General features: G+C 41.2%; 1 protein-coding gene across 1 annotated transcript in view; it reads left to right on the top strand.

The window, feature by feature from the left end:
* The window catches only part of runx3 (RUNX family transcription factor 3), a 54472-nt gene that overhangs the window by 10455 nt on the left and 18887 nt on the right, over positions 1-25130 (top strand). Inside the window, exons 3-5 of the mRNA XM_008399599.2 lie at positions 11914-12155; positions 12817-12973; positions 14717-14821. Coding sequence (XP_008397821.1) covers positions 11914-12155; positions 12817-12973; positions 14717-14821 — 504 coding nt within the window. The remainder of the gene's footprint in view (positions 1-11913; positions 12156-12816; positions 12974-14716; positions 14822-25130) is intronic.

Below are 25130 nucleotides of genomic sequence, written 5' to 3'. Positions count from 1 at the left end.
GATGAATGGGGGGGGGGACAGCCACACAACATGCACAAAGAGCCATTGTCTGCTGGTGAAAATGTGGTTTACAGGCTTGGCTATAAGGGCCTGGTGGTTGCTGGAAGCCATGCGCACTTCCTAATATTCGGCTCACATGCGATTTCATTTTGAGAGAGGTCTGTGTGCTGTGGGGCTTTGCCTTTGTGTGAGAGGGAAGCCTCACAACTTATTTTCCGAGTTGACAGACTGCTATACCCTCCTCCTCCCCCCGCTGCTGCTCCCCTGCTCTCCTCACCCCCTCTTCCCTCTCCCTGGTGGCGCTACTATATTTGTGTGGGATCTCAAGCGAGGGAAGAGTAGACGCAGGCTGTGTTGCCATTCAAACGTGTTCGAGCTGTCAGACTGAATGGCTTCCAGCTCCGCGATCTGTCTCCTCTCCACGTCAGAGGGAGCTGTTTGATCTGACACAGAGACTCCATTGCAGACACAGGGAAGTTCAACTGCAGGGAGGTTGGATGGCTTCAGCAGCCAGGGTAGCAGCCCAGAGAGGAAAAGGTTTGCACACACAGTCTGGTTGCAATCTTGGTGTCTGTGCCGTGTATCTATAAATGTCTCCGAGCATTACTTGTCCTTTTAGTAGGTGTGTGTGGTTGCAAACTGGGCTGACATATTTTTGGGGCACTGCTGTGCAAAGGGCCGATGACGCACTAGGTAATGATTTCACTGCTTCGATGCAACGACAGAGAGGTTACTTGCTGAGGTGGTGAGATGTGAAGCACGCCGTCGTCTTCATCACACACAACGCAGCTCACGCTCAGACTCTCGGCGTGTCGGTGACCTCACAGCGCAGCGCCACAGTCCAACAGAACTGAGCAGTTGCTGGTGTGAGAGTGATGAAATGGCAGACGATGGTTTGATAAATATGCATCAATGGTTGAGCCACAGACCGTCACTACATCCCCTACATTTAATGTGGCCGAGACTTCAAATAAGCAAGAGGAACTCTGAAATTAGACCCGATTTTCCAGAATAACTTCATTATGAGAGGATTTTTGGGAACATCACCTGCTTGCGGTTTGCGCTAGCAGTTAAGGAGCAGAAGAGGAGTGAATTGATGTGGCTTCAGTGAAAGATTTAAAATACTGATCTGCGTGTGGCAGCTGGGCTCTGGCACCAGTGCGTGGCAGTTAAACTGTCACTAACAGGAACTGTAAATCTTTGGCAGAAGGTGAATGCATTCAGACAGTCCCACAGGTGCTGCATGTACAATGCGTGAAAAAGTATTCGCACCCATTGAACTTTTTCACATTTGCTCACCTGTTACAAACAGCAAACCTCATGCAGATTTCAGAGGACGGAGCAACACAAACTAGTGCATAATTGTAAACCAGAATGAAAATGACACATGGGTTTCAAAAACGTATATAAACATTAACCTGAAAAGTGTGGCATGCATATGTGTATCTCGATGGAGTCAGCAATATGGCTGCCTTTGGCTGGAATGACAGTTGAACGTTATAGCTTTGCACATCTAGAAACTAAAATCTATGCCCATTCTTTTTGCAAAATAGCTCAATCTCATCCAGACTGAATAGTCAAAGTCTTGAATATTAGTTTTCAATTATTGACAAATTAAGAACTTTTACTGAACCATTATCACACCCTTATTTTTCCAGGTTTTCTTCTGGTACAGCCATGTGTTCAGTTCCAATTCATGTTCTCATGAACTCTGACAAGTTTTCCTGCTCATGGGAAGACAAAAACATCCATCCACTGTGATGCAGCCATCACTGTGTGTCATGGGAAAATGTGCAGAGATTGTTTTCTTCCACACAAATTGTTTACATGTAGGCCAAAACGTTTAATTTTTACTTCATCTGACCAAAACGCCTTAATCCAACATTTACTGTGTCCCCTGCAGGGCTTGTGGCAAACAGCAAATCATACTAGCATTTTTTTTCTTTTCTTTAAATCGCTACATTCGACACTACTTCATGAAGCCCAGATTGGTTTTTGACAACAGATTTTTACACCCGAGTTGAGAATCTCAGTAGCTCCTGTGATTGTGGGTTGACAGCCATGTTGTGACGGATTTGAAATGATGCCATAGTTGTGATAATATATTGAACAAAGCTATGTAAGGGGTTCAACGTTTTGGTGTAATGTTGCTTTATATCCTGGAAACTGCAAATGTCCACGCAGGAAGCTGTCCGCAGTAAAGTGTGGCTCTCTCTTTGTGACAGTTTCGTTTCCATATGCTTTAGCGGCGTGACGCATACTGAAGCGGGAGGTGTGCTCCCAGGTTGTCTGTGCCGTGTGTGAAAGACGTGTGTGAATCTGAGCATCCTGCAAGCATGTGACTGCAGGTCGATGCTTCTGTTTCGGATGAAGCATGAGAGAGCCTTCAAGCTTCTCCAAACCTTAGATTCTGACTTGTCTTGCAGTGTTTAATGGTCTTTGTGATGCTGTTTGTTAGCTAATGTTATCAACAAATCTCTGAGGATTACACAGAGCAGTTAAATTTCTAGTGAGATTTTTTTATTTTATTTTCAACTTTATAATTATTCACTGCTTAGTGTTTCTCTGTTATATAGAAATCTCAATAAACAACTCTGAAGTTTGTGGTTGCAACGCGGCAAAATATTATGAGGCTTCAGGGGTGCCGATGCTTTTTCCTTCCACTCTAAAGTGTTTGTGTTTCCCAATCCTTCAGTTTTTGTCTGTCCCTGAGCCATCTTTAGGTGCACTCAGCAAACTTTTAGCAGGGCTCTTTTGGCAAAGTCACGATGGCTTATGTGTTTGTCTGTAGGGGGTGGTGGTGCTGTCACTTTGGCAAGGCAACTGCACATATTGCAGCGATTACCACAGCGGAAAAATGTTTTTCTGCAACATACAATTACTACAGATTACAGATTGCCGTCCTTGCATCAGAAGCCCTCGCCAGAAAAGGAGAAACACTGCATTTGTGTGTGCATGTGTGTCGATACACACAAACAGACAGAGACCCAGAGACAAAGAAAGATGAGAAATGATTATAGCTCACACCAAAAACCACAACTGAAAAAAATGGGGGAGTTGACGTATTTATGGGTCTCATTTAGATTTAAAACTTATACTGACTTTCAGGGGTAAATAAAGGAAGAAGAAATGCAATCTGTCCTTCAGTACCATGAAGAAAAGCAGCGCAGGGTACATTCATGAATCCTTCGTCCATCATCAGCAGCATTATGAATACCGTACGCTGATGTCCTCATGGCGTACACAACGCTAAATGCCACACGTTACATTAATTTGGTTCCAGGTTACAAATCATGATGAGCATCAGAAACTTTCCTTCAGGTCACACTAAACAATATAGCCAAAAAGTGGTGCCCCGCAGCAAGGCAGGGCCCTATTTACAAACCCACCAGATCAAAACTCAACCCAAAGTGCTCCTATAATAGGCACTGGGGCCTTTTGGTGAGCTTACCATCCAGTTCTACTTTTAGTGGGTTTCCAAAAGAATAAACAGGCCTGCAAACCACATCACAGGCAACTCACTGTCATCGTTGGGTGAGTGTACCCGACGGATGATGTGAGGGCGGGGCAAGCGTGACACTGAGGTCTACGGGGAGTTACCCCCACCACCCAACCCCCGGCTGCTCAGGGTGTGGAACGTCTTATTGAACTGCGGCTGAAAGGACAGGGAGAGGGTCTGACCCCATTCAAATCCCGATTACAGTGAACCGATCAGGCTCCCTCATAATCTGTACCACGAATGAACAGTTCCTGAAACTTTGGTGTTGAAAAGAGACATCCGTTTGGTCACACAATTACGTTTTGGTATCAAAAACTGGATTTGAATTCAGGAAACAGTGGAGGGAAAAAAAAATCTATTGAAGGAGTGAAAGTATAAAAAAAAATAAAACTCCTTCAAAGTACCATGTAAAGCAGAAAAAATCTGTAAAAGGATTCAAATTTGTTTTTGAACTATATATTCAATATCACTAGGTGCAAGTTGCTCTGAGGTAAAATATATGTTACATTTGAAAACACATAATTAAACAAATATTTAAGTAGAAGCCACAAATCAAGCACATTTTTTGTAAAATAGCATCAAAAGTGTTGAAAAATCTAAATTCAATTATTGAGTTTAACAATAAACTATACTTTCTTGTTACATATTTAAACAATATGCATTAAGGTACTGTAATATCTAAATGAATGCCGACTTTGAATGCTGGTTATTAAAAATCCCTGCCTGTTTAGGCCCATGAGACAATGTGAAGCACATAAAAAATTTTAAATGCAGACATTTCCTATTAGTAAATCTCAGTTTCAAAGTTTTGTGTTTGAATGGAACTTGCATGAACATGCAACTGCTGGTGGATAAATCAGAATACCATAAAAAAAGTGAATTTATTTCAGCAATTTAGATCAAAATGTGAACCCATGTGTGATACAGATTCATTCCAAACACAGATATGTATGTGAGGCATTCGTTTCTGCCCAAAGTGTGGTTTTTCAGAAAACAAAACATCATGTTCCTTGTGCACCTTTTTGTGCAGCAGTTTTTCCATCAACTCAGCTGTCCATTATTAACATGCTTGGAAACAGAGAATTATTTCAGTAAAGTTCTTCTGTGACTTACCCTCCTTGTAGAGGGTGTCAGTGACTGTCTGCTGAGTTAATGGTAAGTCAACAGTCTTCCCAGTATCATCTGGACCATAACACAGAATTTCTGAAACTAAAATCATCATGTAAAGCAAACAGTGCTTCTTCAAACAGCAGTTTCCTGGATGGCTTGAAGTTTGCTTTCAGATTTCATTAGTTTTACTCGAAGTGTCATGTTAAAAGCTGCAACACAACCCCAAATCGTGATTATTTCATCCTCATGTAATAATTTCAGCACATTTTGATTGTCACAACGTAATGTGTATTTGCTTACTGTAACTGAAGGTCAATTCTACTGGTTAACAAATTGCTTCAAGCTTGTTTAAATTTTCCCCAGCAAACATCTGGTGCTGAATACAGTTGTGACAATGTATCCCGATGTCTGGAAGTATGTTAAAACATGAGTTTTGTTTTGCTTTCTAACAGCCCCTTTTTACTACAAATTTATTCAGTTTCTTTGTTGATTATCGAAAGAAAACTAAGGGAACATTTGCATCCTATGTTGTCTAAGTAACTGGTGACTTTTAAGGGTAGATGTGAATATCTACCAGAAGAGTTTGTTTTAACCTTTAAAGATGCAAAACCTGACCTTTATTAACAATGTTGCAATGTTGCAGAAGATACAGTCATAATGACAGCTTGGTAAAAGTTCCCAAGATGTTCGAATCACAGCGGGGGTTTAAAACAAAAGCAGTACAATAACGTTGCCCAAAATATTGAACCGTCTCATCGTCATGTTTCTCTACTCATTTGACAATTGATATCAACTCCAGTTTTGAGTTAACTTTTTGTTTTTTTGTTGCGACTGGAACTTTTAGGCTAAAGTTGTGGTCAAAACAGCAAATGAGGGGTCTTGAATTTATTTCCAGAAATGAAATTAGCCAATAGAATGATTGGAAACAGCATCTTTATGTAAAATTTATGGCCTGCATAAAAAAATGTTTGAAATCGGAGTGCAGTTAATGTTCCTTTGTATGTTTTGCAAAATAACTCAGATTCAGCACTTCAAATAATTGTTTCCACCTTTAAAAAGTCTGCATATTTGATTTCCTTCACATATCTGAACCAATTTACTTATATGGTTTTAATTCTTATTTAAGTGAAGCCATAAGATCATTTTAAAGTGCAGCTTTCACTTTGATATGGCATCACAGATTTAAAAATTATAACTTGAAAAATACTTTGTCTAATGTTTGAAATTAAATGTCTAACATAAAAGAATCAATTTTTTTGACTTCACAGTATGAAAATAAATATAATTGTTAATTAAATGTGGTACTTGAGTAAATATATTTAGATTGCTCTGGAGGATTAAGGATGTGTCAGACAGCTACATGCAGCACATGTCTGAAATTCTCTTTAAGAAGCCCGTTTACATTCAGTAGATAGAAATAAAAACCTTTTTGGAGTTTTCCCTTAGCAGCCATTATGACGCTCGGTTGTTTCAGACAAATTTAATAAGCCCTCTGCTCTGCACCTTTTTTTTTCTTCTAAAATGCAAGCAGAATATTAAAGATGTATGAGATGAATGTGCTCATTGTCTCCTCCGGTGACCGCTGCATCTCAGCTCATCACGCTTACATAGTAATTAGGTGCTGGGTTTGGAAATGTCACCGCTCTGTTCATTTTCGCCTGGATAAAATACGCTCTCGGTGCCTTCAAGGATCTGAAATTAGGGGCCTGACACTCTTATTTATGAGTTATTGGATGTACAAAGCAGAGCTCCATGAGAAAAACTGCAGACGTTTGAGTACACAGATGCATTCCTGCCATCATTAAAACTAACACAGACGACCTCGGTGGACAAAAAAGAAACATGCAAATTTGTATGATCGAAATTGCTCAATGTGTTTCCTATTTTCTTGTCTGAACATCAAAATGGACAAAAATGACCGCCAATTGTGATGTGCTGACACGCTGTGTAATCAAAATTTGAGGAAGAATCAGCCATCAGAGCAGCGAAAGACCCAAAACCCAAACAGTCTGTACCCACTCAGTGTTGTTTAAAAGTTTCTCCATATACTTGTGTATATAAACACTCTGACGCTAGAATATGATTTGGCTTTGAGGAGACTGGCACAAATGACTTTTGGTGACTTACATCATGCTTGGGGAGTCTAATCACAGACACTCTTGTCATATCAAGCAGAAAAAAAGTCCACTTCACAGCGAACTGCGATTCAACAAAAAAGAGAAAAAATAGGAGGGAAGGGTAAACAACCCCGACGTTCCACAGCCACCACAGAATTCATCATTCATGGAGAAAAAAAAAATACCTCAAGCCCCAAAAGAAGAGCTAATTTAATCCAAGAGGAATAAAACTCCATTTCATAGGAGTCGTTCATTCAGAACACTCATATTTCCACTGAAGAGAAACCCCCGGCTGAAACTCGAGCAGACACTTTTCGGAAGGAATGCATTCGGTGGGTTGAGGGCCAAAGCTCGCCCTGTAATTTGTGAATGTACAGAAATGTGTGAGCGCCACAGCTTCTCTAAAGATAGAAATCTTTGTCTTATGTCATCGCCGAACCTCAAACTATTTCTAATTGCCCCCCTCTCCCTACCTCTAGCCCCCTTTTTTCTTTTTTTTTTTCCAAATGAATAACTACCCCTCCAAAAGGCTTATGTGTGCCACGTCTGAACTGAAAATAGCCTGGGAGTTTACACAAGCTAATAGATCAAATTCAGTAAAAAACAAGAAACTTTGAAAGCAGCTTCATGTATCCGAGACTGTCCCCGGCTTCAAAGTGACTTTTAAGTGGCGCTGAAAGCTGTGTGGGTGGCATTTAGAGGCAGGTATATATTGCAGACCCCAAAGGCTTTCACTGGTTTCTCTGCTAAGGGTGATCACAGTCATATTAGTCTTTACATTCTGACTCATTACACAAGAAAACTTGAAGTACGTGGGGTTTTTACTTCAGCTTTGAAGCAGAGTAATGATGGCAAGCGTCAATGCAAGAACTCCAAAATTAGATCTTCGGTTCAAATTATTAAAAAGAAAAAGTTTTTAGATGATCTTTCCAATAGTTTGTAAATTTTCTGATACAGGAAGCTCTGCTTTTAGCTTAGCTGGAAATTTCAAATGGAGAGAACGTCTTAATCACAAGTTTTCACGTTGTAACCACTTGTTAACAATGATGTGATGCTCTTGTCATTTGCAACTGCAGGCTCCGTTTCTCTCTTTATTCTTTTAATGGCAAGTAACCTATATGCCCCGGCCTATTTTTGAGGTGGGTCCGGGGGTTTCACATGTCCTCCAGGAGTTCTTGTCTTGATTTCAGGCTCAGCCCACTCGGATCATTAAAAATCGTTCAGGGGCACGGCGGGCTCCGTCCTCAATGCCTGTGCGGCTGAAACCGTAGAAACTGCGTGCTGAAATGCGGAGGTCTAAATGTGACAGGCGCCCGGAGCGCACATTACGGCTGAGTGGGGTGAAGCTGGAGCATGCGGTCACGTATTAATAATGAACTACGGCAGGAGGACGACTAAAATATCAGCAGCATTGTCACTGTCCCAGTTGAGCTGTACTTGAAATAGATGCTGCATGATAGGTGATCTGAATGGACATGATGCTTTTTTTCTTTTCTTTTTTTAAAGATTAAGGGTTGCAGAGTTGATCCCTGAATGCAGGGGACGCTTCAGAAAGTTTTGCAAGAGGTGGCAAGTCAGCAATCTTTGTGTGGCACCACACTGAATATATCAGAGCAGCCATTCTCTCCTCAGAACTCCCCTTGTGGGTACCGCTGATGTGAACTGACAATGTGAGCTAGAACTGAGGGAAATTTTGGATTTTTGATCTTTTATAACTATTTTTTTCCCTTAATCTGAATCAGAATCTTTTCAAGTATTTTGCCGTGTTACTCAAAATCCTATTTTCATAATCATCAGTAGGGCCATCAAGGAAGGGTCAGCGGCACAAGGGCCACCATTCATTGGCTTGAAATAATTTAAGATAATTTCATTTTGTACCTGTACACTTTCTTGCACAATGTTTTTGTTGAAGCATTATTTTATAGCAGTCAACAGAGAAAATATTTAATTTAATAATATGACCACAATATGGTAAAACTAGGTAATTAAAAACAATTTTTATCGTTTTTAAAGCAGTTTTATGCCAGCAGATAATTTGGTTTGCATATTAAATTTTCTACTGGCAGAAAAATCAGATATGTCAGAAATTAAGAGAGGGACAGTACTTTGGGCAATAACTATCACATGCTCACATATATTGACACATTTTCAGCAATTCAGTAAGAGTACTAGGTTGTTTAAAAGAAATTAAAAAATGTAACAAAGCTAGGTTTTCTTGTTTTTGTTTTTTGTTTTCATTTTGAAATGAGACATAAATTTCTTATTTCTCTCACATAAAACCGAAATTCTTTTCTGACTTTGGTTTTGGTGTCTCACCTCTGAAGGGCCACCATCTGGTCACTCATTAAAAAACATTCTGGAGGGCATTCCTGTCAGTCACAGCTTTTTGGTATTTTTCCACATAAGCAAATTAGCAGGTTTTAAGAAATTGTTGTTTTTTTTTTTTGTTTTTTTTTTTATTGCATTTTGTTGCAGCAATAACCAACATAGAAACAAAAAGGCGTTAAGTTTGTAGCTCTAGTTCAATACTAATTTAATTTAATCAACTGAAATATCCTCTGTATTGTACTTCATTTTCTGTTTTGACAGAATATCATCCATTTAATCAATCAATTAAACTTGATTGATTTCTTTATAGTAAAACTTAATCTTAAAATTACCTCATTTTTTATTTTATTTTTATTCTTTTCCCCCACATCCAATCACACTGTACCTCTGACGAGACTAACGGGTGATTAAATAAATTTTAAAGCCACTTTTGGCGTCTCTTCTCGCCACTTAATTTATTCTCCTGCAAGTAAACAACATAAAAGCCACCACGCACGCGCAAAAACGCGCGTGAGCACGACGACAACGGGCCCCATAATTACACACCCTCTGATGCAAAGCATAGATGCGCTTAAAAACATGTTCGGATGATTTATTATTTTTTTAAATCTGGGATCAAGATAAGAAAGACGGATGCTTCTCATCATTAATAGGAAAAATAAATGAGAATTACAAATAACTAAATAAATAATTTCGCCGTCCAATATTTACCAAATTAATGCTGACCATTTAAATCCACAATAACAGTTTCTAGAGTTTACACTCAAATAGTAAAGATGTACTGATTATTTTAGTAGAAATTGCCAACTTCGGCTCCGTTACGGACAAAAACTCATCATATCAAATATGAAGTCGAAAATGTTGTCCCCATTCTTTTTAACGCACAGTAGGTATTATTTTAAAAGCTGTAATGATATTTAAAACTTCCAGCAAAAAACAAACAGAAGTATACAAATCAAATGAAGTGATTAAAAAAAAAAGCGTTTTCATCATGAAAAACACCTTAAAGTGTTGTATTTAACTTTCTGGGGTTAGTCTAGAATATTTCAGGTTTCCGACTCTCTCGCAGGCAGATAAAGCTTGCCCTCCTCTCTGTGCCTCAGTAAGTGTGAAATATGTGCCTCAGACTGGTCGGGCTGACAGCGATTGAAAAGGCAAACGCGCCAACTAGTGTCAGAAGGACGTATGGCCTCGGAGTTTTGCAGGGTGTGCCGTCATTTCATGCAACTTTTTGAGTTCCTAATAATTTAAGCCTCTGGCGTACACAGACACATGCAATTAGAACTGGGTTGCGTGTTTGATGTGGAGGCAATTAAGAGACTATTGCGCGCTTGTTTTAATTTTCCATATTTAATTCAGACCAGGTAATTAACGCGATAAGAATCTGCCCGAAACCCTAATTTTGCTTTATGAAAGTTTTTTATTTACTTGGAGAAGCAATGGAGCCGCCAGACATGGCTCATGGCTTTTCAAGATGAGTTAGTGAAATTAAAACCACAGGTCTGTGAGAGTTTTTCCTAGATGGACGATAAACAGATCAAATAATGATGATAAAAAAAAAACAAAAAAAAAAAAAACAAGTCAGTGACATGGGATGAAATAAATCAACGTGGAGAGAATAAAGTTTAAGATATTTAATTAAATGTTTTGTTTTCCTGTCGCAGCAGTTGCGTTGTATGGACTCGATATTTAATACATCAGATTTAAATCTGAGATCATTTTAAAACCCTGAAGTCCATACAATTTTATGTGTATCACATTTATCTTATTGCTTTACGTTATCAGGTGTGCGTAAAAAAATGAACTATAATAATTCAAAACTTATAAGAAAACTATTTACCCATGTAGTCTGCAGCTCACGGAGAAGAGCAGATATGTATCAATAATTGAGCCGGTGTAGTATGTGACAACGGGGCAGATCCGGAGAAAAAGCGACGCACTTTGATTGGTGCGCCAAAGCCCAACCCAGCGCACTCATTGGCTGAACCCAGTCACCAAAAGCTGAAATGAGTTGTGTAAAAGTAATATCGCGGCACTCTGCAGTCCGCTCAGCCACAAGTCTCCTTCTTTGCGCCCCATCAAGGATAACTTTGAAAGGAAATCCAGCTGGAGCGACGGGGAACCGTTCCTTTTTATTTCAGGATCTCGCAGATCCAATCGGGAAAATTACTTTTACGCACGAACAAAGGACTGCTGCAGTTTGATTGCTTTTATTCGAGTTCAGGACATTCAAGTTAGATATATATATTTTTTTCTCCCTCTCTCTTTTGCTCAGCGGTGGTGGTAGTTTTATGGTGATATTTAGAAGTTGCGACAACCGCTGAGCTGGACTCTACTTTTACATTTATCGTGGCTGGATTATCGTTTTGTTCCAAAAATATTTAGGGGAATTTTTCCTTAGTTTGGTGTTTTAGCTGAGAGTTAGAGTGCTCTGTGGTGTTGATGTATTGTTTACACGCGGCTGAAAGTATTCAAGTGTGCGGTAGATCCGAGCGCAGATAGAAAAGTCCAACCCTGCGCAGAGTTTGGACAGCGTCAGCTTGTTAGATACGTATATACAACTCTGATGTTCTTCAAGATGAGACATTGTGGGTTGCTGATCTAACGCCACATTCAGCAGAGTTTAGTGGTTTTTTTTAAAAAATTATTATTATACATTTTTTATTCAATCAGTGGAACTTTTTTTCGCCCCCCTTCGCGTTCGCCTCCATCCTTTGAGACCAGCTGCGTCTGGACCAGAAAGAGAGACACGAACACCCCCACCCCCCAATAACCTGAGTTTGCCTGTCCTCCAGAGACTTTGACACAACCCCAGTCAGGTGGCGCTGACCCAAGCTGTTGTGATGCATATTCCCGTAGAGCCGCCCACCACAAGACGGTTCACACCGCCCTCCACGTCCTTCCCCTGCAGTAAGATCGGAGACGGCAACGGGCCCATGGCCACCCCGGGGCCCCTGAGGACGCGGCCAGACAACAGGAACGTGGTGGACGTCCTGGCGGACCACGCCGGAGAGCTAGTGCGGACCGACAGCCCCAACTTCCTCTGCTCGGTGCTGCCGTCGCACTGGCGGTGCAACAAGACGCTTCCCGTGGCTTTCAAGGCAAGATTGGTGGTTTCTAAAATAACTATTCCTCATTTTAATAATGCACAGAGTTACTTTCCTACTGTAATGACAGAGATGGTCTGATCTGTGCATGGGAATTTAATTGCTGGTGTTTTATAAATTTACACTGAACATTATTCGAGCTAAAATGTAATTATTAAGACGCAGTAAGACATACGTTTGCGATATTCAGAGGCATTACAATTTGGAACTAGAATTTGAAGTCGGAAATGTGAAACCAAGATGCAGTAAAGCTTCGTTTTAATCCATTTTTGCATAATTTTATTCACAGTTTTCTAAAAATATATTATCCAAATGATGAGACATCTGGGGAAAAAATAGCCGGATAGAGATAGAATGGTCACCATGCAAATCAAAATGTTGACATAAACATTTAACTGGATGTCAGCGGTAGATTCACACTGCTGTGTGTTATTGGTAAATCTCTCTCTTGCATGCTACACGTTTTATACCATTTGCATTACTAACATTGTGGGAAAACTGTATAAGAAATTTGGAGTTAATTATAGGACAACCGGATGTGGTTTCTACACGAAGTCCTAGGGAGATTTTCTTTTATTATTATTATTATTATTATTATTATTATTATTATTTTTGGCGACCCGCAGTGACCACCTGCTTTTCCTCCCGTGCGCAGGTCGTTGCGCTCGGCGACGTTCCCGACGGGACACTGGTCACCGTCATGGCCGGGAACGATGAGAATTACTCGGCCGAGCTGCGGAACGCCTCCGCGGTGATGAAGAACCAAGTGGCCCGCTTCAACGACCTCCGCTTCGTGGGCAGGAGCGGACGAGGTGAGTCAAAACTATCAAACCCTCTCTCTCTCTCTCTCTCGCTTTCTTTCTTTCCTTCTCTCCCTCTCTCTCTCACGCAAACGCGCGCTCTCACAGCTTTCAGGGCCTTCTTACAAACAATTAGACGATGACAATTCTACTCAGGAAACTAATAGATCGCAATCTTATTTCCGTGTTTGTGTACACTCATTCCTTCAGCATATAAGAAAATCTTTATCAGCATTTTAATTTAAAAAGTTAAAAAGTTCAAACATTTACGTTAGTTTTATGAGTCATTCTGACGTATACAATTTCACTCTGATGCCCATTCTTATTATAAAATATCACGGCCTTGAAGCGCGGATGCAACTTGTCTGTATATTCCAAATCTAAGAGAGCACAAATAGTCATTCATCCTTTCTAGGTGGAAAGATGAGCACACACACACACACACACACACATTTTTTACCAGCTGATTCCACCCTTTAAGTCCGGTTTTATCATCCGTGTTGGGTTTAATTTTTGTGCAGAAAGTCACACATCAAGGCCCGAGTGCAGGATGTTGCGGTTAAAGCGCTGGCCTGCTGACTGTATTTTTTGTACCCTATCAAGCAAATCAAAACCTCTCATTGTTAAAGTATAAACAACCCATTGTCTCCACATTAAAAATTATTCAAAAGTTTGAATGTCACTGAGTGGAAGAAGCATTTCTTTAATTATCAACGCACTTTTTTTTTATTATTTACCCCACTCATCAAATATAAAAAAAAAAACCAAGATTAATGTCTAATGGATAGGCTGCAAACAAACCTAAATACAAATAAAAAGCAGTTATAGGGTATATATTTAACTTCTGCAAGAAAAAAAAAGTTTCTGCTCTCCTCTCACGCTCTTGTTTTTAAGATAAGGAGTCCCCTCCTTCCACACACACACACGCACACACACACACACACACCTACACACACACACTTACACCCCCCCACCCCCCCACACACACACACACAACAGGCGTCACACGCCGCCTTGCCTTCCTCTTCTTGCACAGACTCTAGTGCAGGGCCGCATCCAGAAATATGTGAATGTGAGAAAGATGGTCACTTCTAATCTCTGGATGGCACAAATACCTCGGAAGCCATAATATATTATTATTATACTGCGGTATTCAAAACAGATTACTACACAAGACGGAAAACACTGTTAAGTAAATAAATAAAAAGTCTTGCGAGTAACCCAAGTTCTCCTTCTCTCTTACATTTCTAAAAATATATATAAATTCTTTTACATGCATATAAGACACTCTGGTCAGAGTGGGAGGTAGCAGTTTCATGGAGGTGGTCCTTTCCCCTCCTGGGGCCCTCCATTTATTCCGCTACAGCTTTGATTTAAATGCTGACAAGATTTAGCCAATAATATTCTAATGCTGTAAGCTCTTTGGGAGGAATCTGGAAGGTATTCCGATAGTAATCAAAATCATGTTTATGGCAAAACTGTCAACAATATGGTTCTTTTATTTATTTTAGCAGGGAGAACTGATTTGAAGGTCTCAATGAAAATATTCAATGACTTATTAATCCAATTTAATCAGGTTCCTAAAATCAGCTCAAACCAAACCTCCCCGCCCCCCCCCCAAAAAAAAAAATCATAAACACAGATTCAAATAAAATTGTTTGATTTGATTTTCAAAATGAGGCATCATCAAGCTTAGTGTGTAATTCTAACCGATGAGTGATCCGTCATCATGAATGCAATGTGGTTTTGCTGCAGGAAAGAGCTTCACCCTGACCATCACAGTGTTCACCGGACCACCGCAGGTGGCCACCTATCACCGTGCCATCAAAGTCACCGTGGACGGACCCCGGGAACCACGCAGTAAGTCCACGCACGCAGACATCATCACACACACACCACAAATCTGGCATGCACTGCAGAGAGATGCGGCTGCTGCACAGCCCTCCCATCAGAGCATGTGTGGGTGTTAGTATCTGTTCACCGTAAGAGAAACGCATGACTCATGTGCAGTTAGAAAAAAAAAAAAAAGACAGAACAAGCCTGATACGTGTCCATGCGTAGGTGTGTAACTACTCACAAGTGCAGAAATCCAGTTTTTCACCAGAGTTGGTTTTGGGGTTAAGATAAAATTAAGGTTTTGGTTAAAAGGTGTGGTTAGGAATGGAGTCTCGGGTGGATGAAGGTAGAGCAGCTTATTGTTCTCAGTAGAATAGCAGTGCAGGTGTGTGTGTGAGTGCGTGTGTGAGGATCACCGTAAAGGTCCAGTCAGAGGAAACTGCAGCACATTAAGGCGAAAACCAAAGACCACTAAGAGGAGCTGAGCGTGACTCCAAGCCACAGGTGGCTCCGCTCCTCCTCGCCTTCCTCTCAGCGCTGGTCAGAGGGGTCCTACCTGCCTGACCACATAAGTGGCTCGTTGATTTAACGCAGGGCAGGCCAGGGGCACTTCCCACGGCGTTCTGAAGCTGTTAGCGCCCTTGCTTACCCACATGCAGCTGCGCTTCACATGTGGGGCAAAAGCAGCCAATACGGAGGGGATGGAGGAGCTTAATGTTAATCAGATGCATCCATCGCTTCAGGGGAGAACTGTACGTGCATAAATGTGTTGTACGGCTCAAAGTTAGACAACGTCTTTTTATGATGGCATCCATGAAGGGAGCGCGTTTAATGTGGCGCTAAAGGTTTCTCCGAACAAATGGATCGCTGTGGTTTGTATGGAGGTGGATACTGGGACAGGGTGGATTTAACCCATTCAAAACAGAGCGCAGCAGTGTCACATGAGAGGGGATATGAGCGGCACCACCCCTCAAGCCCCCCCCACACCCCACTTGCCATGCTGGATGCTATTTGCAGAGGTATAATACAGAACACTGACAGCATAATAGACACTGTGTGTGTGCATGGTTTCAATTTCTGCTGTAGAACAGAAAGAAAGAAGTTCTCTAAAGACGCGTGTGTCTGTGCATAAATGCGTTCTGATGTGCAGTCCCTGGTTTGAAATAACTGCGCGCATTAAAGTTGTCTCCCGTCTGTCTGTCGACACGTTTCGGCTCCGAGCTACTTTTACTCTGGCGCTCGGTGCTATAAAGTGACACTGTTTAATATAGGCCAGGAGGAATTTAAGGCTCCATTAAAAAACGCTTTTACACCGAGTTGAATTCACAGAAGGAGCAAAAATAAACTTCTGCTGAAGCTGATTTAAATGAATATCATTTTCATATTTACAACAGAGAACCTCATGAGCTCAACCACCTGATAACGGAGGAAGCATTAAAACCTCAATGGAAACAACACATCTAATCATCCCCGCATCATCATCAAAGTAATTTAAACAGCTGACAAAACAAGCAAATATAGCATATTAATATTGTCCATTATGTTGGGGCTGAATGAGCTTTCAGATCTGGGGTTGAGATGACATTTCGGCCCACTTTACTGCATTTGAGACTTTGTAGCCTTGAAATAGAAATTGCACGAGATGATATAAAGGAGCTCTCATATTTTAAACAAGGAACACATTCTCAGAGTCATGTTGCAGCAGAGCCGAAGAACAGGAACACTCGCTGCCTTTCAGACGATATTAGGACCATAAAAATAATCAGATTCCTCTTTAACCACAAGGAACCGTCTTACATCGCTACTATTGAACAAAGCAGACAGGCACCATAAAACTTCCAGGACTTTTTTTTTAAATTTTTTATTATTATTAATTGCATCCTTTTGGGGACAGCTTTGTACACTCAAACCGCTTTGATCTGCTTCTGGTTTATGATGCCACACAAAGTACAGTGCAGAAAGGCTGAGGCTTCTGCTCAGGCAGCAGGGCCGTCGTGCTCAGGGCTTCGGTAGGCTGTTTGTGCAGACAGGGCCCCTCTGCATTTGCATGGTAAGCAGCAGAGCCGTGGCAGCGGAGCGAGCACCGAGGGGGAGGACGTTTAAATTAATGTTTGCTGATCCAGTCGGGAGAACCTGATGGACAAGACTGCAACGGTGACTTGCCTGGGGCCATGAAACAAAGAATGACATGCCTTCTGAAAACACCTGAGCAGTAGGTTAGACACACATACCGTCTAGGCACAGTTGTGTACACTAAAGTAGCTCCACATGCCCAGACACACACACAGATACAAACACACAGAGACGAGTTCTGCCCCTGAACAGAAAGTATGCTCCGCTAAGTATTTTTGTCGTCTTTGCTGCCGATTTCCTCATCATGCATCCGGCATTCGTCATTATAACAGCACCCCCCACCACACGCACACGCACACACACACACACACGTGCGCGCGCGCACGCACTTCTTTAGCTTTGTCACACACTATTATCATCCTTTGGCTGTGCTGAAACTGGAAACAGTGCTTATAACTGCCAATGACAGCAGCAAGGAATGACATGCAGCAAATGAACATGTGAGAAAAAAAAATATTAGAAAGAATTTCTGTGTAAAGCAGATTCCAGGAGCTATATTGACTTCTGAAGTTTTTCTCACATTGCTTCAACATGACATCACCATTCACCTATTTACCGACAGGGGAAGAGTTGTTTACAGCTTTGCATCTACTGAGCTTAAGATATTTTGAACTTGTGAAATGATATTTAGAAATTGTATTCGCAGCTTCTCTAGAGGGTTTGAGGATCTAATTTTAGAGGTAAAAAGAAATTAAACGTGAGGATTTATAAAGTTCTGTACCCTGGTTTTCTGCCAGTGGCTGTGACTGTTTGCTCTTCATACTTTGGCAAAACAGCTGATTAATACAGATGTCCATTTTCATGTAAAAAACATAAAAAAATTCAATAAAACATTCACTCCAGTAAATGATTTTAAGAGCATCATGAAGCATGTTAGCAAAGGGGGATTGTCATTGTGCCCGAGAAGATGTCACTCCATTTTCAGTTTACTATTTATTCTACTACTCTGAATTTTATTTTGATCAGTAGTATTATTTTTAGCTTCCCTTGGCAAAGTTGCCTTTTGAAAAAGATTTCAGATCTCAATGGGACAGCAGATAAAATATAAACATAAATAATTAAATATGTCAAAAATAGATTGAGTAGTTGATTTAGACTATAACATCTATTTTCTTTTGAGTAAAACTAGTGTTTCCTTTACCTACTTCTTATAATTGGCAATAAAAAATTGTTACCGATTGTATCGCGTTTTTATAAATAGCTTCCAACCCTTTTTATTTTCAGCAACATGTGAAAGAAACAAAAAAAAAAAAATAGAGTATTTACAGTCATATCTGAAAACTGACATTTTCTTATCAGCAGTGGCTGTTTCAATTTAGTGAGGTTGAAGTGGCAGCTTGTTTCATAGAAATGATCTCTCTGTACAGTGAGCTCAACATCTGCTTGCATCGAGATGAAGGCGAGACACGTCGTAACCCCAAAGGGACCCCCCGCCACCAAAAAGCGCCCGAGTACCACCGTGTATTCTTGCTCCTATATGCTCGCTTGGGTGTGTTTGCTCAGCTCCTACAGGAGAATGATGGGCGTGGGGGAAGGACTCGGCGTGGTGGTGGTGGGGGGGGGTGAGCATGTTCGAGTTGGCGGGTTGAGTCTATTTGCATTTGGCACACAGACTGTACAAAGTATGCAAATAGCCAAACAATGACATTTGCTGTGTTATTTTTCCTGTGATATTGCAGTCTCTCTGCAAAGTCAACAAAAAGACAGCATGCATGTTGATGCATTTGCGTGTGCGGGTGCTCAGGCTCATGCACCTGCCAGGTGCATCTCTTTAAAAAAAAAAAAAAAAAAGAAGAAGAAAAAAGGTAATCACCATCCCCTCTTAATATACAGCGCCACGCCCATGCTCCACAAATCACATGAAAGGGCTCACCCTCGGTCCCGATTGCTCTCAAAGGCAACTTTGATGTTTGAAAATGGAGATGAGAGTCTTTGAAAGAAAGGCCTACAGGTGTATCAGTGCCAGGGGAGGGGTGGGGGAAACAGCAGCATGTGAGACTCTGGGTGCTTTCCTCAACATCTATAATCTACAGACACCAAAGCCAGAAGTCCTAATAATCAAATCCATCACCATCTAATTTCACATTCAGTCATTAAGACGGTCTTAAGTGCCATTTCACACAGATGACAATAGAAGAGCAGCAGTTTTATTGTACTCTTAAAGTTGAGAGGTAAAAATTAACCTCTGCCGCGTCTACAGTGACTAGAGGCTGTGGCATGTTTCCTCCCCTTCGGTCACTGCCGACAAATCATGCACAGTCTTGGTGATTAGATGCAGAGCAAATATTGGCCATATGATAAATCCGCTGGAATGCAGTGGTGTTTTTTTTATTATACTTCAGGCTAAAACATTCGCCACATTCTGAGGTTTTGAGGCTTGTGATGGGGCGCAGATGAGCGTCTCCCTGGAGGAGTAAAGCAGAATGTCAAGCCGCTGTTTATTTTTCTCCTATACTACAGATATAAAGGCAGACATGAGAACATGTGTGCATGATTAGAGCCATACCAATAAATTGACCAGAAATCGGAATCTGACCATTTTTCTTTAATTGAATCCGACTGAAGATGAGCAATGCAAATTCTGAAAAAAAAAAAAAAAAGATTTTTTAATTTAATTAAAGTCAGCCAGAGATTAGGGAATAATTTTGTAAACTTCTTTTATGTTTTGTTGTGCTTGAGCCTAAAATCTCTACAAAAACAACAAAACAAAAAAATCTGGCACATTTTTTGATTCAACATAACCCTGAGAATAAGTTTATTTTTCTACAGCAGAGTCGGCCAAAACTGGTACGGAAATCGACATCAATTTGATTAGTGCATCAGTAATTCTGATGAATTTATTTACAGATAATTAAATTACACAGAAATATGGAAGCTTGTTAACCACATAAAGAAGCTTTGAGGCCAACTCTTCGTATGACAGATTGTTACAGCTATGTTAATCCTCCTGTGGTTCTTACTACAAAAAAAAATGAAAATAAGATGTACCATTGAGTCTTTTGGTGTCCTGTCGCTGCAGAAACAGGACAAAAAGAAGAACATTGTTTGATGTTTAAAAAAAAGAAAAACAGCTAAATGCCACCTCCTCGGGCCAGCTGATGACTTTCAAAGACGCACGCAAAACAGCTTCAGGCTGCTTAAAATTTCCACATTACTTTTGCTGACGCCACACAGAGGATTAGCACTCATTAGAAATTACCAAATAATTTACACAGGACTCAGACAGTGCTTTTTTTTCTATTTTTTTTGCTCTGATGATGCAAGCAGGCGTTTTCTGAGAATCAGATGAGAATCCTGGCTCTCTTTTAAACTCGCCAGCCAAGCGTCTTTCCTGTTTACTCACCTACCAGGGGAAGTAAAATGCCCACTCTGTGTGCGCTCATTCTTCCTTATTTACACTGACCCTTACAGGAGGGGGGCAATTACGACCTTTCAGCTGTAATTCAGTAAAAGTTCTGATCTGCATTTAGAAAAATAAATAGTCCATTTTTCTAGGCTGCTGCATTATGACAATAAATGGTTTTCTGCACTGGGACGGCACTGCGGGGGCGGCTCGAGGGAATGAAGCACCTGTTGGTTGCTGGGAAAAACGAAGCGTACCACCATCCTGCGGTTTGGATATTTATTTCTTTAGACCTCGACAGTCAGGAACAGCAAGCAAATAATAGATACAGCGAGGTTCCAAAAGTGGAGAGGGATGCAGTCCTCATGGCAAAGCACAGAGTGAAGCCTTGACAGGAATCGCTGCAGAAAAAGTGAGGTCAGTTCTGTAAGCTCACACCTGCAGCTCAAACAGCCCGGTGAATTCAGAAAACGCGCTGAAGGTGAAGCGAGCGCAATGGAAAATTAATATATTTACATCTCTCGCATGTCCTCTGACTCACCTGGAATATTAATTGTCAGTTCAGTGGAACTTTTTGCGAGCTGTGTGTTTGTTTAGGGCCAATGCACTAGTCGTTGCACTTTATTGTGCGCGATCTGGTGTGCATGGAGGTGTGAACACTGTTTGACACATCTACTGGCGTTGCATTGATGTATGTGACAGCAAGCAGCTTGCTTCCCTTTCTCACAGCTCTGCAAGAGCCCCCACCTTTACCTTAGCACCTCACTGCTTAGAGCAACCTGAAAACATGCAAACACCAACACACGCACGCACTCACAACAACCTCATTCACCATTAGAGCTAAAATAACAAACTAGCAGCAGTTTATTGCTTTAATTTGAGCTGTCAGTGGAGCCAAATAGGCCTTCTGTGTTCGACAAGGCCAAAACAGCAGCAGCAGTGGGAAATCAGCAACGTCTGCAGGCAAGGAGCCAAGAGGGCTGAAAAACAGCCCCATTTCTATCACCCCCCCAACACGCCTGCGTTCCAGTAGAAGACAGTTAAACACACACGCATAAAGAACAAAGCAGCTGCACAAAGGAGGAATGATTGCTCTCAACTTGCTACGGGCTTCGCTGTATTGTTAAAGAATCCGGGTGCATTGGCTCCTATTCTGGCACCCCTGCACCCCGTCCAGCCTGCCCGAACGTGTCTTTTTTTTTTTTTTTATAGGCCCGTCGCTGCTTCTGTCTCACACACACTGACACACAAAGCACTTTATCCCCCCTTATCAGAAAAGGAAGGCTGTGCTCTTTGCTCAAACAGGCTCATGTAGCAACTTCCGCTGTGAGCGACTTGTTTTCAGGCCTGCGAGGGGGATTTTTCACACTGCTTATGTCCCCAGAGATTGTGATGCATCTGCCTGAGGGAGCAGATCCGAGCTGTGGTCGTACAGGATGAGCTACAGATAACTTCAGCAAGCCCAAACCGTGTTTCCATTAAACCCCTATTTGCAACCGAGTCCAGAGATTTTCTACTCCCGTTGTGAGATAAAGAAAAGAAATTGCTTCGCACATTTCATCTGTGATAATAACACAGCACTGCCGTTTCATGCGTTCATATTGAAAGCGTTAGAGGAGTTATGTAAATTATTTTAAAGCAGGGAGATGTCTGTATGTGGCTAGCATTGACTCAATTTGGCCCAGACGAGACAGCCACAATCACCAACCAAGGGTAAAACCCACATCCCTCAGGGTCTGCCTCAAAACAAGAACTTTGATTTGCCCCACTGTAAATACTTGGTGGTGTGATTGGTGGCCTTGGCAAGCGGAGTGCCAAACACGCCGCCGCCGCAGAGATGCTTTGTTAGCAGGGTGCCTGGAATAGAGGTAAAAAAGGGAAGTAGAAAAATAAAGGGTGGCGGAAAGCAGCGGGGTGGGAGCAAGAGCTCGAGGGAGGGTGGGGGGAGTTGAGGTCCGCTAGAGAGGAGGAAGAGGAAGACAGGTGTGCACTGCTTTGCTCAACAGATGTTGAAACGTCCTCAGTGTCTGTTGAGGGCAAACGGAAGTTTGCAGACAGGCAAGTAGGCCCCAGCGCTGCATGTGTTCAACTGTCGCTCTACATCGAGCTGACGGCTTTCAGAAGCAAGATAAGGATGCAGCTCGCGTTTTTTTTTTTTTTTTTAAAGCTTTTAGCACAAATAACACATCCAAGCTTATATGACCTGCAAGTGAGGCTAAGTGCTATTTTTGTGTTTTCTTCTCAAACGCAACTGCATTTTTCACCATTTATCACCTTTTTTGTTTTTACATGTAATCCTATGTTTTTACATGTAGTCCATGCATAGTTTTCACTATGTTTGATGCATGCATCAAGTCCATTTGTGCAGTCAATTAAAATATTTACACTACAAATAAATTCTGTAAAGGTTTGGTTTCGAGCCAAACACGCCTTGCCCTTTGCTGCACAGATAGCGTGGAGGGCTCATGTTGTAGTGCGTGTCTTTAAGCGAAGGAGTGAGTTTTCATTGTTTATTTTAATGGAGACACAGAAGGAGAAGTTGGAAAAAAAAAAAGGATGAATGAAGAGAGGAAACACATTGGGCTGGGCGATCATTTAGATGTGGCATCATGTTCAAGCCCTGGCAGTCACCTCACCGAGCAAACAGTCTCTGTGTTGAGCTGATATGGGCTTTGTGGAGGAAGGCTAGGGTGGATTTTACCGTTCATGTGGTCAGGCCTGCTCCCCCACTTAAGAGTACAGTTAAAAAAAAAAACAATTTTTTTTTTTTTTTTTACCATACTTTCACTTTACCTGCCCTCCACGTGCTTCGAAGGTCTGGAGTAAAAGTGCAAACAAAATAACTTGTCACGCTAGTCTGCAGCAATTACGAGAAACTATCAGGAAATAAAAAAAAGAAAACAAAACAATTCACACACAAAACAAAGCAGGGCAGGGAACGGCGCACCCAGTTCTTCAAAGCGCAGCCACCGCCTCTTGGTGCATCCTTAATACCAGACATTTTATATCAAGCATTTTATTTATTCTTCGTAGACTTCCATAATGCTTTCAGTTGATGCGACCACTACCCTGAGAGGAGGCTAGTAAATCTACAACCTCCAGCATCCATTTTCGACACTGGATGCATATTGAGCTGCTGTTTAGGCCTCATATGTGCATTGGCTCCCATCTCCCAGCTCTATCTTGTGGTTATGATATCATAGATAGAAAAAAAGAACCAGGACATTCTCTACTAAGTGCACCCTGACGCATTAAATATTCATCTGACCGCGAAAACTCCCCCCTCTCTGAAATGGGGCTGGTGTGGAGCCCCCCTCTGGCCCTCGGCCCCGCAGAGTCTAAGTCAAACGCAGGTGGTCAAACCCGACGAGCCGTGCATGAATACAGAACCGACCAGGCTAAAGGCTGAACGCCTCAACATGATGCCTGTTTTACTTTTGTTTTTTTTCGCACCAGAATACAGCATTTTTATTTTATTGCATCCGAGTTAACTAGAAAGTCATCAAAAAGGAAATGAAGTTTTTGTATGTTATAGAAATTATTTTACAAACAAAAATATTAAGTATTTTCCTCTAATAATTTTGATAATTGTCTCAATTACAAAACTCACAAGTGTCGTTTCTTTTTTTTATTTAAATGTATATGTAAAATAATAAATGTAATTGCACTACAGAAATATCTGCTGACTGTAAACTTGGTTGAGGCTTGTTTATTAATTATGGCATCAAGCTTGCAACTGCAGTTTGGTATGACGGCGTTCAGCTTTTGGATCTGCTAAGGTATCAAGGAAGCCCGGTTTGGTTCCTCTCATCTCCCTCTGTTTATAGGAGATGTTGACTTCAGCTTCAGCCTTTGCTCCACAGTCCCTGTTGGTTGTTCACCTTTTTTGTGACACTTTTGGCTTCCACTAAACTTACAAATAAAATGCTAAGATATAGCATTCTGAACAGCCAGATTCTTTACAAATGACCTTTGGTGGATTACCATTCTTATGTTGGTTGTGCTTTACAGCCTGCTGGAAAGCTGTTGGTGTTCTCCATGATTGTGTAGATGATAATGTTTCTGTAATGGAGGCTGTAGTTTGTGCATAGATTTTCCTTTGACTTAACGTTTCCATAATGCATTGAAGAAGCTCTTCATTAAGAACCAGCTTCTTGAATACCAAGTTTTCTTTAGTAGGAAGTTATATTAATTAATTTAAAAAAAAAAACTCCGTAAGTTATGATATGGGTTTATCACTTTTACAGCTGATAAACAATCGACTTTTAGATGATATTCCAATTGTTTCAGATGCACTTATAGCAGGTGTGCAAGAGACAGAGAGTTTGCACGTTACTATTTTCTAAGCGCACAGATACACTCTGGACTGGTCACCAGTTGACCTAACGGCAAAACATAAGCAACCACATGAACATGGTCACACCTAAGGGCAATTTAATGTGGGCGATACATACAGTACATGTTTTTGGATGCAGGGAGGAAGCAGAAGTACCTTAAAAGCGCCCATACATGCACACAGAGAACATGTAAACTGATCAGAGAAATTCCCCAGCCAGGAGTCCAACACTGAATCTTCTTGGACAACTGCCGTTCCACGATTGCTTTCCCCATTACGACCAGGGGAAAGAAAAATAAATACTCTTGTTAAAGAACTATACACAAAAAAATCTGTTAATAAAAGGTTAATTTTATCCAAGCAAAGAAAGAAAAGAGGATAGAAAACAGAGGGAAGGAGGGTCTTTAGCTGCCTATCAGTTGATTAGTGGTGTTAACAGTAACTGTGGGTCCCGGGTTAATGGGCTCCAGGCCTTGTTCCAATGATGCATCAAAAACTTCCACTCCTAAAAAAAAACAACC

This window comes from Poecilia reticulata, linkage group LG22 (assembly GCF_000633615.1).
Source record: "Poecilia reticulata strain Guanapo linkage group LG22, Guppy_female_1.0+MT, whole genome shotgun sequence".
Taxonomy (NCBI): Eukaryota; Metazoa; Chordata; class Actinopteri; order Cyprinodontiformes; family Poeciliidae; genus Poecilia; species Poecilia reticulata.
The sequence above is the reverse complement of the archived record's forward strand: the minus strand, read 5'-3'. Positions and strand labels throughout refer to the sequence as shown.